The sequence below is a fragment of the Castor canadensis genome, chromosome 5 (assembly GCF_047511655.1).
Source record: "Castor canadensis chromosome 5, mCasCan1.hap1v2, whole genome shotgun sequence".
Taxonomy (NCBI): Eukaryota; Metazoa; Chordata; class Mammalia; order Rodentia; family Castoridae; genus Castor; species Castor canadensis.
Window position 1 is genome coordinate 38,685,143 of NC_133390.1, and position 17,126 is coordinate 38,702,268.

Here is a 17,126-nt window from a genome sequence, read left to right on the forward strand (position 1 = left end):
ACCTGTATGTCTAAGACAGTGTTTATGTCTATCAGCTGTCAATCACTTTCCTTCCTTTATTAGTCTCAGATAGTAGATAAACAACCAGACTGACAGTTTTGTGTCCTTTTCCGTTTTCTGCCACCATCACAGACAGGAGAGTGTTATGTCATCACTCAAGTCTGTCACATTTTGTGTATGCTCCTATGTGTATTAAAGACTGTTTTCTTCCTAATCCTCATGAATAAATTTACAAAGCACACATTGATTACACAATATTTTCTTGTGGAAATACATTTCTATAATACAATATACTCCACTTCAGATGAGCGCATGTATGCTGCTGCTGAAATCTCCAGATTGTAGAGGCATTTTGTTTCATGGAATTGTTTCATAAAACTGAAAGTGTAAATGTAACAAGAAATGTGGATTTTCCTTTTCAAAAAATGGAAAGAATTTCTACATCCATATAACATAAATCGAACAGTGACTTATGTTATTGTTTTAGCAATAGTATTTTAATTCAGTACTCTTGAAGTATGTAGTACTCTAAAGTGCTTTGAAAAGAGTTTGAAATGTATTTATTTTATAGATGATAATTCTTCCTCCTATACACATGTACTAGTATATTTTTTCATAAAATTGATGTGTAAGCTTGAATAGTGATAAAATGGTGAAATGCAAAGTAGATGAAATTTTAACTTTTAAAAATTGTTATAATATAAATTAGTTCATTAAAAAATATAAAATTCAAAAAAATTCAAAGAATTAGGGAAAAGATTTCCAATTCCAACACTTCACTTGATCCTTTTTCTGTTATCAGATTCACAACACAATGAATAGTTAATTTTATATTCTTCCATTTTCAATTAGGGTCACATTGTAAGGGCTTTCATAATTATAGTAGGAAGATTTTTTTCTGATGTTTCTGATAGTAGATATTGAGTTTGTTTATGTACATACACATTTATGTATATGTGTATTTATATATATAAATATATTTCCTGTTTTTTGAGACTAGGTTGCACTGTGTAGCTGAGTGTGGTCTGGAACTTGCTAAGTATCCCAGTCTGGCCAAGAGCTGACAATCCTCCTGGTTCTGCCTCCTGAGCACTGGGATTACAGGCATAAGCCACCATGCTTAACCTATATGTTTTCACTATTATAAATAATGTATGTGACTATTTTTCTGTATATAACTTGGTTAAAATATTGAAATGAATTCTACAATGCTGGAAAAACCATGTTGATACTTCCTTATAATTGATAGTACATTATCTTGATTTCTTCCTTTCTGTACATTTTCAAATGATACGCTTCAGAAAAATAAATAGATGGTATTTTTCTGAGACCTTAACAATTTTTCTTTAGCAATATAATGATAAAAATAAATTGTTAATAAATTTTTGTCTTACAACCTTTCATCTTCAAATTTGTTATGAAATTTCTCCTTCACTTTTGGGCTTTAGTAACTTTTTGAATGAAAATACAGGTTATTTATAGTCAAAGTAATTATTCTACTGATATGGCTTCAATTACAGTTGGCATTGTACTATTTTTCTCAGCAATTTTTCTTTCTCTGTGTGCATGAAAACTTTTGTTTTTCTTATTCCTAAGTACCTCTTCTTCTCTTTTCTGAAAGATCTCAAGTTGATCATCTATATCATTGTTTACATTTTTGGCTACATTTTTATGGTTTTGAATGTTTTTAGTTGTGACACTTTCTTTTTTTTTATTTTATTATTCATATGTGCATACAAGGCTTGGGTCATTTCTCCCCCCTGCCCCCACCCCTCCCTTACCACCCACTCTGCCCCCTCCCACCCCCCCACCCCCTCAATACCCAGCAGAAACTATTTTGCCCTTATTTCTAATTTTGTTATATAGAGAGTATAAGCCATAATAAGAAGGAACAAGGGTTTTTGCTGGTTGAGATAAGGATAGCTATACAGGGAGTTGACTCATATTAAATTCCTGTGGGTGTGTGTTACCTTCTAGGTTAATTCTTTTTGATCTCACCTTTTCTCTAGTTCCTGGTCCCCCTTTCCTATTGGCCTCAGTTACTTTTAAGGTATCTGCTTTAGTTTCTCTGCATTAAGGGCAACAAATGCTAGCTAGTTTTTTAGGTGTCTTACCTATCCTCACCCCTCCCTTGTGTGCTCTCGCTTTTATCATGTGCTCAAAGTCCAATCCCATTGTTGTGTTTGCCCTTGATCTAATGTCCACATATGAGGGAGAACATACGATTTTTGGTCTTTCGGGCCAGGCTAACCTCACTCAGAATGATGTTCTCCAATTCCATCCATTTACCAGCGAATGATAACATTTCGTTCTTCTTCATGGCTGCATAAAATTCCATTGTGTATAGATACCACATTTTCTTAATCCATTCGTCAGTGGTGGGGCATCTTGGCTGTTTCCATAACTTGGCTGTTGTGAATAGTGCCACAATAAACATGGATGTGCAGGTGCCTCTGGAGTAACCTGTGGTTGTGACGCTTTCTATTGCATCTTTAATCTATCTTCATCTCCATTGCTATTATATTTAATTTTTACATTTAAGATTATTTTTCTTATGTGTCTTCATGTTTTATATAAAAATTAGAGGTTGTATTTTCTGGCTGCATATTGAGTTTTAAACATTTTCCTAATTTTAGAAGAATGAGATTTGAGAATAATGTGCTCATATTTTATCATTGTAAATAAATGATGAATAAATCTCTTCTTGATAAAGACTAAATTCAGTTAAAAAGATTAGTTTTCTATTAGAAAAACTGAGTAAATATTTTTCCTCACTTCACATTTAAATTTAGGAAATAGTTGTCCAGTGATTGCTATCATGTGGCCAGGATTACTTACAATGGAACGTAAGTAAAGTGATATGTTTCACTTCATTAGTGAGTTCTAAGAGCTAGTAGAGTTGTTTTACCCTCTTCCTTCTCCTGTTTGGAAGTTGAGGCCCCCAAGGTTCTAGTTGATAGAAATGTTAAAAGAAAGAATCCTGGGTTGCTCAATTTCCACAAAGTGAATGCTACACATTGTAAAAACTTTTGTGATAAAAATTACTTCTTAGAGAAATAACATCCCATTGGCCTAAATTCCTGAATTTTGGAAGATTACTATAATTGACAAAATGAATTAAGTAAAAAATAAAATGGGTCCTACATAAAAGATATCATCCTATAGAACGACTATAGTGTTCACTACAGGAGCCAGAAAAAATGTTAGAAAAATGTTTATATGTTATGAAATGTACAAAGAAAATTTGTAGTTTTGTAGTAAACTATTTCTGAAACGTATTTTTCATTTCTTTCATACATTGGGGAGTTGTTTCATACAGTCTTCCCTTTCAAAGGGTCCTCATTATCTTACTGCAAACTTTGTAAGAGAGAGCCAGGATCTTTTCCACAGCATAGACTTGTTGAGCTGCCCAATTATCCAAAGTCAAGTCAAGCTCAGAGCCAGTAAGCACAGATCTCAAGGCTTCCTAGGAAATCTGTAGAGTCAGGCAGTGCAGGAGACCTTGAAATAGTGCTTATAACACTACGGAATTCCCTCTGGAGAATTAGGAAGAGTAGTACATGTTCTGATCCTTCTTTCTGGGTTTCAGAAGCAACATTTCAAGTGAACTTCAAAATATGAATTTAACATTTCTAATGAAATATTATGTTTAATTCAGTAAAGCACAATATGCTCTCTTACTGTAGATTTCATGATATGTCAAACTTAATGTATATTTTTCAGTCTCTCTAATACCTTTTGTATAGTTGCTACACCAAAAAAGAGAAAGGCTCTTTGCTATACTCACTTCCAAAAGACTGTTATCAAATTAGCTTCCATTAGTCACTCAAATGACCTAGGCTTCACAACTTCAATTTATTTATTTATTTATTTATTTTCTTAAATTTCTTCTTACATTTTTATTTGTGTATGCAGTTATTTATATAATTACATGTATTGAAATCCATTATAAATATATGCATAATATAAATAAATATAAAATGCATACAATGCTAAAACACACAATAAAATAAACATTAATAAGATTTTAATTTGATATTTTAAATTTAGTAATATATTAATTACTTTTTAAAGTCACTTCATTTGTACTTTGCTAAAGTTTTTTATAATTAAATTTTTACAGTGATAAGTTTCTGAAAGATAGAATATAATTTGAATTAGAATTGTTTTAAAAACTAATAAATATTAATAGGGTAAAGGAAAATCAAATTATTTTATGCACAGAGAAAATTCAAATATTTGAGAAAGTGATTCAATTTATTCTTAGAAAGTAATATGTAATTCTTCAAATTCTAAATATTAAATTCTGATTTTTTGCAATTTTGTTTCCATGATCATTATCATCTCATTTAATGCAAAAATATAATCTAGAAACAACATTCATGGTAAATGTGTAATTTTCATACACATTACTTTGCTGTGAACGATTCCTTTGCCAGTCTCCTTCAAAGGGGAGAAACAGAAAAAAAGTGGATAAACTGAATATAGAAAAAAATGATCAAGGTGAACTGGTTAAACTTTCAGCTCCAAATGTTTATTGATAATGGAAAACATTACACACATTTTGTAGACAGCTATGGACTATCAACCAAATATGTATTATTTTGATATCCTTTAGAATTTTCCCTGACTTAACAAAACATATTAATAAAATTAACTGTAAAAATGTGCCTAGATTTGCAAATTTTGTTATAAAAATTATATGCTGTAAGAAATTATGTTAAGTAACAGTTATGTTGTTCCCTTAAGAGCAGAACCAAAAATTTTAAATGAAATTCAGGCTGTGTGAGATCCAAGTTTGATATTATTAGAATCACTCATACTGAAGTCCAAAATCAAAAGTCATTTTCACTTTTTATATTACAAGCACCAATTGAAGGCTTTCATAGAATGTGTGGTGCTATAAAGTTACAGGATAACAGCAAGGGCCGATTTCTCAATCTAATGAATGCAGATATTTTTTCATTCTCAATGTACCTTTTTGTATGCATTTCTATGATAGTACCACATACAATCTTCTAGTCTCTTTCACATAAATGCTGTATGAGAGTTATGCCACATATGGTGGTTTTATGGTTAGACATAGAAAATAAATTTTGTATGTCTATGAGAACAATCTATTGTACGTTGTTGCAAAGAATGAGCACTTCCAAAAACTGTTCATTTCAAATATCACATATTTTTCTTGTTCTATGAATCCAAGTCAGTCATGAGTTGTATCAAATTCCAAAGTTTGTAAAATGCTGAAAGATATTTTCTCAAGAGAAATAAAAATAAGACAAACACAGAAAAAAACTCTGCTCTGAAAATCAAACAAAATATTCACATGAACTTTTATTTGTGGTGGATGGAGAGGAAAAGTTTTTCCTGTATAAAGTCCTGAAAACTGTGTCTCAGAGTTTTCTAGTTACCTAAATTTAATTATTATATATTAAAAGCCTACCCTAAAAAGTGCCCATATTAAATATAGAACAGATATATTTTAAATGAAATTGTGAGGTATTCATGTCAGGAACAAGCTACTAGTAAACACAGTCTTTTTCACCAAATTAGACTACTGCACAAATAGTGTCATTTGGTATAAACTATGAATCATAATTGACATTATGTTTATGGGTTATTCAACTTTTAAGGCTTGAAGAAAATTCTTAAAACTGAAGTTGCCAAAATGGTATATTCCTTCTTTATTTGCTTGACATGTTTTCACTGATATACTACTATTCTTAATGTACATTCATTTCATTGTTTTTCCATTGCACAGTATATGATGTCAGCAGGTATTTGAATTCTTTGGCATTTTAGGTCAGACTTTTATGTAACCTTCTGTCAGGTTCTCGTGCCATCTGATACTTTGTATATATATATATTTCTCCTTAATTCAAACATTTTTAAATTAGAGGTATACAATTAATAGGAACAATGTACATCTATTTTTTTATTCAGTAAGGATAATGATATGGAAAGAAAATCACCATAGTAAGAAATATTTTATATATTGAAGTTATATGAGTATAATACATATTTGTATATCCATATTGCTGTGTATGACCTACTTAAATATGCAGAAATGGTTGAATATTTTTCCAACATCCTCAAAGTGGATTTTTTCATTGGAGGATTCCAACTAGACATGTTATATGTGTTTTTCTGACTTTATGTTGTCCTCCCATAATACTTTCCTTGTCATTTGTTTGATGGGAATAATGAAACCAAAGACAAATAAATAATTTTAAGAGGATGCACGCTAATTTTCTAAAGATGAAATTGTGAAACCTGCTAGATTATGTGAATACTTCTTATTGAATTACTGATATTAATGACAAAATGTTCAGCATAAAATCCAATCATGTTAAAGCTCAATTTAGTAATTGAGTACAAAACAATTCATATTCAATGATTTTAACATATTAATTAAAATAACACTAATAAAACTGAGACTTAACTCATTTTTTAAAAATACCTTAAAAATCTAATAGACTTCTTTTTAACAAATGAAATCATAAATGCACCAATGACTTAATCATTCTTGATTGAGAGTCATCAATCAGTAGTGCTTTTTCTATGTGAATTTGAAAGCTTGATTCCTAAACATATTATAAGGGACTTCAAAAATGACTAAGGACATATTCCTCTCATGGTAGGAAAGATGCTACCATATTCCTAGCAGAATCCTGGACAGATATTGTAGAAACAACTGTTATGACTAGAGCTCACTAATTCATGGGCATATACGTTAAAATTCGGAAGAGTTCAATAAATAGACCCTCTCTATATTAAATCTAAATGAATCTCTAAATAGCTTAAAACAATTCAGTGGATTTGAGTAGGATAAATTTAAGTTCCAATTCATGGTCAGCCACCATTTCTCTGCTTTCAATGTATTCTTCTCTAGTGCAAATTTTCCAAAATTTAAATTATTTTACTGTTATCAGATATGATTTGCTTTTTCTTTTTCACAAAACATGCTATACAGATCATCAGAGAAACGAAATTTCTATGTATCAATCATGTACATACCTGTGTGTCAAAATAACATTTCCTTCTCTCAACAATGTTCAAGTGAAGTTTTCACATAGATTACATCATATTATAAAGCAATTTTAGCATTTCTATCAATATGAAGTACAGGAAAATAATTTTATTTTTATATAAGAAATAGAGTATAATACGTGAGGTATAATTGAAAGGAATATTGTATTTATTATTTATCAAATACATATATGTGTATAGATATAATTATTACATATTTATAGTTGATATAACCCATGCTGAATGGTCTTTGAGGTGATTCACTAGATGAAACTCATCTGTACTATCATTTATTCATTCACTTATTATATAGAGAAAATGGAAATTATATTTAGAGCACTCTTCTAATTAGTATGGGGAGTAGGGAATTGTCTCCTGAATAGGTAAAATGCTTTGGGAGATTGACATGTTATAAGATAAGGTCACCTTTAATCTCTCTTTGACATAATAATTATGTAGCTCCATTGTATAATTCCGATCCTAGGAACCTAAACAAAGACCTGGGTTAAAAATACATGAAGAATGTGGTTTAAAGTACACAGGATAGGATTTATCAAGGAAAATAGGAGAATTAATATGAAATGTAAGTATGAGCTGGGAACATGCAGATTGAAGATTTGCCTTTAGGTAAAGAGATATTTTTTCATTTTTTGCTATACTTGAACAAATGCTTATTTATTTCCAGCCTATGAGGCATTTTGCAGGGGGATGGGAGAACAGACTAAATGAGTAAACATTTTTCAGCTCTCTAGGGCCTTATGTTATATGACAAACAGTTTAAATGTTATCTTACTGTAGATATGGGTCCACTAAGGCAGTAATCTGTATTCAGAGCTCAAGAAGTTTAATAGTGGGGAAGAATTAGAGTGGTTTCCCTGAACATGGGTCATGAGGAGGGCATACTGAAGCTTTTAACATAGGCAAGAAGCCAGGAAAATTAAAAATAGCATGGAGTTTATATTCATTCCTCAAACATATCATATTTTTTCAATACAAGTTTATTAATATTTTTGTACATTCTACTGCTGAAAAATCTTGTACATTCTATTGCTGAAAAATCTTCCTTCAAATAGTTACACCGCTTCCATATTTATTGCTTAGGTTCTGTTCATGTTACTATTATAAAAGTCAATTCACTATGGTTTCAGTAAAGACTCAGTCCGGGATGAAACTTGGTGTACCAAATATCAGCTTTAGAACAATGGTTGTTTTTACTAATTTTCCAGAAGATTGATTTAGATTGTTTTATATTGTATGACTTTAAAGGAACAGAACAGAAAAAGATTCGCTTGATCTTTTATTCTGTGTGTTTTACCTGATACTTTGCAGTACTGTTACAAATTATATAAACTTTTTAATACATTAAATAAGATTGTGTTGGGCTATCAACGAATGAATGAACATTTTGATAATATGAAGAGTGGCTACATTTCCCTCTTATTTCTTATTTCTTCTGTAATATCTAGAGACATATTTTGATATCACACGTCAAGATACTAAATGTAAGGTCTGAAAGGGTTAAGTCTTAGACTTAGGACCCGTTTATAGACTTAACTGATAGTACACGTCTTAATTTTACTTTTTGACTTATTAGTGTAGACCAATAATCCAGAAAAGTCATACTGGCATAACAAAATCAAGTTGTCTTTAGTAAAGATTTGATCCATTGTCCTGGTTCTGACCTTTGGAGGACGTAGAGATTTAAACTGATGAAAACATGGGTTGGTTGATTGCGTGAATCACTTTGGCTACTGACAGCATCTGGAGAAATCAGAATGAAGTGGATTAAGCAATTAGCACAGGTGCAGGTGGACAATATTCAGACTTGTTATGAAAGTTAGGGAAAATCAGAATACAGGTCTGGGCAACCTTGAAAAAAATCAGAAATGGAAGAGTCTTTTAGGCAGCAGATAGAAAAACAAAACATAAATTGGAACAAAGGTCTTGTGAGTAGTTTTTAGATATGTGTTCCCATAGGTAGAACTTGGCTTGTTGTACTCACACATCTAAACTCCCTACAAGAATATTATCATCTCCTGGGAAGAGATGATGTACACTGAAACCAAACAGAATAAAGGGTGGTAAATTAATTTTTTATCTTAAAACTCTCCAAGAAGTTGTCTTAGAAATGTTTATTTTGCCCAGTGTGAATTCTAAATACACATTTGTAAGATTGATGAACCATTTAGAACCAATGGTATATAGGGAAAAAAATTTTATCCACAGTTAAGTACTATTTAATAGATTCTCACTCATTGGTCAGAGATTCTTATTTGCAGCTAAACTCCTAAATTTAGAGTTTGGAACTGTTAAATCACCTTACTGATGGGTGGCAGGCACCTGATGGCTGATGAAGCATGACCTTGGAGTTGTCTACTTAATCCATTAGCTCAGTTTTTTTCCTTTTTTTTTATTCATTTATTCATATGTGCATACATTGTTTGGGCCATTTCCCCCCCCACCCTCCCTCACTTCCAGGCAGAATCTGTTCTGCCCTTATCTCTAATTTTGTTGAAGAGAAAGTATAAACAATAATAAGAAAAACAAAGCATTTTTGGTAGTTGAGATAAGGATAGCTACACAGAAAGATTCCTAACACTGCTTCCATGTACAAATGTGTTGCATTCTAAGTTGATGTGTGAACAATTCTTTTTCATTCATTTATTACAAATGCTCATTTCTGCTTTTCAATTGTTCATTCCTAGGAAAATGTTTTAGACTTTTAAAATAAAATGCTTAGTTCTTATTTTAAAAACACACTTAAGGAACAATTTGCATTCTGTTTTCCAAAGGAAAACTTTTTAAAGATTGAATTAACTTCAACTGACAATATTACAATTCTATATTTGGGACTTACTCCATAGAAAACTTAAATAATATGGATAGTCTTATTAACTACCACATTGCATGTTCATTTGGAAATTGTGAAGTCAAAATGGGAGTATTTTTAAAGATCGTGTATTTGGCACTTCAAATCATTTTCCATGAACTGCTCCTTAGTTAAAATGTATATAAGACAATGCTTTTAACTTTTTAACAGTGTTCAAACTTTTTAAAAGTGTTTCTCTATCTCCTCTCTCTTTCTCTCTCTCTGTCTCTTCTTCTTCTTCTTCTTCTTCTTCTTCTTCTTCTTCTTCTTCTTCTTCTTCTTCTTCTTCTTCTTCTTCTTCTTCTTCTTCTTCTTCTTCTTCTTCTTCTCCTTCTCCTTCTTCTTTTCTTCTTCTTTCCTATGGAGGATTCTGTGGGGAGATTAGAGAGGACTTCATACCTGAGTTCTCTTTTACTCTGTTCTTATGTATACACAGAGTATAATTCTCATTTTCAATTCAGTAGCATTCACTGAATGCCTACTGTGCAGATAGCAGTGGCTCAGGGTGCTGATAAAGTGAGACAAATTTCTTGCTCACTGAGAGCCCATTGAGTTATAGTATATCCTTCTTTGGACTATTGCAGGTTTTCTTTTAGTCTTCCATACTTGAAATGCCATTTGAAGTGTTTATAAACTTGAAAAAGTTTAACATTGTGAATCTAGAATTGGCTCAAAATATTCAATATAATTAAAAGCTCATTAGATAGCTTTATTGTTTAAGAAATAAACTAGTAAAGAAATTTATACAAGAAAGAGGAAGTGAAGTGATCTTGTCAGTATCTTGGTTCTAGAAAATTTGTACATTTATAGGTTTTTGAATATATATTCTAATGTCAGTTCTCAAATTCTAGACCATTTTCCTCATCCTTTCACTTTCATATAGCAAGTTATTACTTCTACCTAACACACACAGCAGAAAGATATATTCTATTTAAGAAAATTTCTCAGGTTCATATGATTAATAATGAAACTTACATTAAATTTTAGGTGTTTAGCTTTTTGGAGCCTGGGTTTTGTTTAGGTGAAACTAGTAAAAATTATTTTAGAAAGCTCAAAGTGCTTGGTAAAGTGACTCTATTAAAGATATCAAGCAACTAAAATATTTACATTATCATACATACATCTGTGTATGTTATATACATATACACAAATACGTATATACATATGCATTGGTGGGTTAGGGTTTTGAAACTCAGAGCTTTGTGCTTAAGCAATACCTCTAGTCCATTTTGCTCTGGTTATTTTGAGCTCTGGCGACCTATTTGTTTGGGTTGGCCTTGAACAGCAATCCTCCCTTATCTCAACCTTCCAAGGAGCTAGGATTACAGACATGAGCCACTGGCACCCAGCACAAAATATTTTAATATTATCTTATATGTATTCTTATAACACTTGACATATTACATAATATCTTTTTCTTCCTACGATAATACAAAGATGTAAAGCAAAAATTATTATCTACCAGAAACCTGGCCTCATATAGATTCAAGGTAGGGTTTTTGATTCAGTAGTTTTAGATTTATTCCATGCAAATATTTGGTGATGAAGGTTTTATATTTATAATATTTTCACAGTGCTAGGCATCAAACCTGGGGCCTGGTCCATGATAGGCAATCGCTTTATCACTGAGCCATACCCACTACAATATAATTTGTCATGTAATTCAGTTTGACTACTTTTCACAAAATATTTGGGTCTGAAGTGAATCAGATTCCTTTTCTCATTAATTCACTGAAAGTTGTAAGTTCTATGTCTTTCAGAGGATCTTTGTTATAGGTAATAAATTGAATACAAGGCAGGTAATATGTTTTATTCATACATATTATAGCAGGAACTCAGGGCTTTAAAAAGTGCATTGCAAATATAAATATCTAAATTTATGTACACATACATACTTTAATATTACTATATAGAGAAAATATAAAATTATACATATATGATAAACATGTATACTAGCAAATCATGGATTTAAAAAATGGTTGATAAACCATGAGTTCTATGGTGAAAAATATCATTTGGTGTTTCATTGCTTTCTTCTGGCCCCTGAATAAGGCAAGTATGTTAGATATAAAGAGCTTGAGTAAGAAGCAGACAATTTTCAGGGATGTGTGCTCTTGCTGGGGGTATTGCTCAGTGGTAGAGCATTTGCCTAGTATGTGTAAGGAGTAGGATTTGATCCCCAGCAACAAAAAAAGAAAAAAAAGAAGAAGAAAACAGAAAGAAAAATAGAAGGAAGAACAAGAACATGAAGCAGAAGAAATACCGTTCTCCTGATGAGTCATGATACAATCATAGCTAGGCCTGCCTCATTTTTTTCATTTTTTATAATCAATAAAAACCACACTCAAAAATATTTGCATGAGTATGTATGTCTATGAAATTACAGTGAACAAAAAATGGTAGCAAATAACTAAAATCATTTAAGTATTTACTTGAGTGTAGAAGGGGTGATAGTTTAAGAAGGTTTAATGTCATGAAAACTTAGAGTTTTCCTACATCTTACATATTTTATAATTGTCTGCTCCTCAGAAAACATATAAGGAAGATAAAGTGGTTTTAAAATCCTTGACATTTGGGATTCTCTTGTGTAATAAATGTATTCAATGAAATTTAAGCTTTGATATCCTAACCATTTCCTTTACCATATCAAATGTGCAAAATTTCTTTCAAATTTATTTTTAATGGTAGGTTTGTATGCAGTTGTAGAAACAATACCTAGAGATCACACACATTACTTCCCCCAAGTAATAGCTTGCAAAGCTATTACACAATAGCTAAACTAAGAAACTGATGCTGATACGGTCACGAATCTTACCTGACTTTCACCAGGTTTGCATAGTTATTTATGTGTTTCTGCAAGTGCATGTGTGTGTCTCTTGTTTCACGTGCAGTTTCATGTGTTCATCGCCACAAACAAGATACCATACAGCTCTGGAACCACAAGGATCCTGTCTGCTATTCTTTTAGAAACATGCTCCCTCCTATCTTTAAAACCTTTGGCAACCACTCATTATTTAAATGTTCTTCATTTCTGTAATGTTGTTATTTGCAGACATTAAATTCCATCTGACTTATTTCTAGTTTTTATATGTGTTTCTCTGTACACTTTTCAAAGTGGTTCCTCTGAATGTTTCAATATACATATGTGACTTACTACAGTGTTGTAGTAGCAAGGTTTACCACTTTAAGTACAGAATCATTACTTTTATTTCTTACCCCTTTTTTACCTGTCTTGAGTTTTCCTTCTCTACTTTGAATTCTGTATTAGTTGGTGTTATACTTTTTCTTTCAATCATCAAATAATATAGACAGCTCAGGAGGAAAAGCATAGTGTATTGTATTTATCCTTATTTTTATTCCTCTGTTGTTTCTTCTTCATAATGCTCTGAGTCCTTCATTTTATCAGTTCTCATTGAAGAACTTTATGTTTTATTTAAGACAGATTTAAGGACAAATTTATCTCTTCCATATTCCTGAAGGATGGTGTTCCTGGATAAGAATTTGTGGTAATTCTTTTCTTTTAGGACTACAAAGATTTGTCACTTTGGCCTCCATGATTTCAATTGGGAAATTTATTATTATTTGTATTTTTGTTCTCATTGGTAATATACCACTCTCTCTGCTGCTTTCAAGTTTTTTGTCATTAATTTTTTAGAAATTTCATTTTAATGTATGTTGACATGGACTTTGGATTTTGCTTATTTCAGATATTCTCAATTTCTTGATACTTTGCATTTATTTAATGAGTATTCTTTTAATATTATTTTAGCCTCATTTTTTTCTTCTCTTTTCTGGAAATCTAATGGTACCAATGACATATATCTCACAGATCCCTAAAACTTTATTGTTTTCTGTCCTTTTTATCTTTCACTTATCTTCTCTCAGTTTTCAGATTGAGTGAAATCTGTGGGTCTGACTTTGAATTTACTTATTCCGTCTTCTATACTGCACGATTGAGCCAATCCAGAAAGGTTTCATTTTGGTTACTGAGATTTCCTTTCTATAAATTTTGATTTTTTGATAACTTATTTTTCTTGCTGAACTTTTCTTTCTATTTTTTCTACTTGCTACAAGAAAATGAACAAATACTTCTTAAAGAACTTTAATGTGTCTGTTTAAAAATCTTTGTCAAGTAATGCCAATATCTGATTCATTGATGCTTGCCTCTACTGATTATTTTTTTTTCTCAATGAAATTATGATTTTCCTCATATTTAGGATGACCAGTGACTTTTTGATTATATCTTGGACATTTCGGCTACTGTGTTAGGAAACTCTGAGTGCTGTTTAAATATTCTTTTCTGTGGAACATTCATCCTGTTAAGGATTAACACACAGGTTCTAGCTTATTTTTATAGACTGTGACTCTCAAAACAATTTAATTTTTAGATTCTTTGTGGTGCTAGTTGGAGAGACTTACTTGTCTGATTGCACTTGGAATCACACTACTCTCTACTAATATCAAAAGAGTTCTCCAAGAAAGACTGCCTGGTGATCTAGGTGGGGCAAGGAGTTCTTTAGACATTGGAAGAAGCCGTTCTAGAGCTGAGTTCTTATTGTGGAAGAAAATCCCAATAACCTATCATCTAATTCTCGTTGTCTTTAGATGAGGAAAGGGAGTTTCAGGCTGGGGAAAGGGATTGCTTTCTGGGGTTGCTTGTTTGTGAGACTCTTCCTTGGTTGCCCTTGCAGGAGACTCATTATAGTCCAATATTTCTGGAATTATATCCATCTTATCAGCAATAAAAATCAATTTACTTAGTCTACCTTCTGTTGCTAGGTTGTGGTTGAGAGACAATGGTTCTGGGTCATCTTTTGTTGTTGGTTAGGTGGTCAATGCATTGTTCTTCCAGTCCTGGTGTCCCTAAGAAGTACTCTGTCCTTCAGAGTACTCTCAGTTGTCTCATGCTTTATTCCAGGTTTTATAGCTATACTTAATAAAATCCACAAGAATAAATTTAAATTTTCCCCCGAATGGGTGAAGCATCATAATTATACAAGATTGCAAGAGATACCCTGTGGAAGCAAGTGTTCTGTGATAGATAAGCAATTTGAACCAAAGCATATATTAATTAAAATAGGGTACACCAACCACTCAGAGCAAATTTAAGCATCTGTAAACTTACAGGTGCTTATCAGCTAAATGTCAGCTCAGATTTAAATAAAGACCAATAAATGTCTCTACTGCAGGGAGTTTTTAAGATGTCAGTATTCTTTTTTGGTATCTTGCAAAGCCTACAGCAGTCATAGTTCCCCAAATCTGTCTATAGAACAGAAACTACTTTGTTCATAGTTTTTCTTAACAGTGGTATTCCATGAAAGACTTTGTGAAGGAGAACCATTTTCATCACCATCAATATCTACCTTACCCAATGTGTTGTACTATATTCAGTCATTTAATTAAATAGTACTTCTGAGACCATTAAAACTACCAATTCTGCTTTGGTTTTAAAACTCTGATAAAATATTTCAAAATATTTAAAACTTCTTATAAGCTGCTTTAGGAAGTAAGACTTAAATGCATTGCCAAATAAAATGTTTATCATACTCTTTTAAAGTAGTCTAAAATTTTTGAGTGTTTCTGATGTTGTTATCCACATTTTCAATATTTTCTTCTTTCAGCTTTAAGAGACAATAGGATCGAGCTGGTTCGCGCTTCCTGGCATGAATTGAGTATCAGTGTCAGTGATGTGTCTCTCTCTGATGAAGGACAATACACCTGTTCCTTATTTACAATGCCTGTCAAAACTTCCAAGGCCTATCTCACTGTTCTTGGTAAGTGGAAGGGAAAAACACCTTGTAATAATAAAACCAGAGGTGTGCATACTGCTACAGCAACATGATTCTATTAAAAAATATATTTTGAAAATCACATTAATGGCATAGTTTAATTTCTTCAGTGTTATAGTATGACAAAAGGCATTTAAAAATCACTTAGTTGCTTTCTTCTTTTTATAAGGGGAGAAAGGGAGATACAAAGACTTATATGACTGCGAGAAAAGACAGCCATTTTGTGGCTCAGCAACTAACAGACATTAGTTTCTTAATTTCCAGTTAATTTCATATCAGCATCACCTAGAGATTATATGTATTCTAGTCCTTTTATGAAGTGACAGAATAATGAGCATAATGAGTTCAACTTGTGTCTAAGGTGTGCTTCCTCACTTAGTACATAAATCACCTGATGGAGACCTTCCCTAATAACCTGTGGCTTTGAAAAATGACCCCTCTACGTATTTTAATACATTTAAATGGCTGTTACATTTCCATGTGTCTCCTTTTCTTTGAAATTTGTATTTTCTGCATTCCTAAATGAAGTATATAATGTCACTTGTGCATGCAGCTTGTAGCTTCTTTGTGCTTTTATTCTCTAAGTATTGGACCATTTTCCCAAAGGTTAAAGTGACATGAAAAAGCAATACATTCATAGAGATTCAGAGGAAATAAAGTTGCAGCTCAGAGCTCTGCGATTCCACAGACGTCAGTGCCCCAATCAGCTGAAATTGCTGCAGTTCATTGAAACACACCTGTGTACTGAACAAGTTAGAGGAATTTAAAGATTGATTTTTTTTACCCCAGCCTGCCTTCCTTTTTAGCTAGATAAAGGCAAAATGTTGCATTCAAAATGACTAATACAGCTCATTCTTTTGGGTGGGACTATTAAAGTTAATCCAGCCTTTGCGCCTAGGATATGAAATATGCTTCACTGCCAGTTCCACTGGACTATTTTATAAAAATCTTAAGAAGTTTGCTATTATACTTACCTGGCAGGGGAGATACCATGATCACGAAGGTGGTTTTCCCAGGGCGAGGCTTATCCATTGTACTCCAGATGTGCTGACCCCTGCAATTTCCCCAAATGTGGGAAACTCAACTGCACTATTTGTGGTAGTGGGGGACTGCATTCGTGCTCTCCCCTGAATAAAAAATTTAAAAAAGAAAAAAAGAAGTTTGCTATTGAGGACAAAATATCCCTACTAACATGGAGTGTTCAAGATGACAACTGCCTAATATTAATGTATTGTTTGGTAGAGAGCCTACCTTGAGACCCAAAATGACTGCTGAATTTCATTTATTAAATGGTAGTCTGACATAGATTTCATAATCTAATAGAAAGATAAGGACAAAAACAACTAGCTGGTTAACAGAAATAGACTTCTTTTTTTTTCTCTTCTCTTGTTTTACTTTGTATATCTCACATTGGAGCTTTCCAACACTTATACATTTTA

General features: G+C 32.1%; 1 protein-coding gene and 1 non-coding gene across 4 annotated transcripts in view; both read left to right on the forward strand.

Moving 5' to 3' along the window:
• Nucleotides 1–17,126, forward strand: part of Cadm2 (cell adhesion molecule 2) — a 1,035,444-nt gene that overhangs the window by 849,548 nt on the left and 168,770 nt on the right. For all 3 annotated transcript variants that reach the window (XM_074072932.1, XM_074072934.1, XM_074072933.1), the window contains one exon: nt 15,520–15,672. In XM_074072932.1, the coding sequence (XP_073929033.1) occupies nt 15,520–15,672 (153 nt within the window). The remainder of the gene's footprint in view (nt 1–15,519; nt 15,673–17,126) is intronic.
• Nucleotides 16,654–16,817, forward strand: LOC141423494 (U1 spliceosomal RNA). The gene has a single exon (XR_012448360.1). It is a non-coding gene; the product is annotated as a U1 spliceosomal RNA (small nuclear RNA).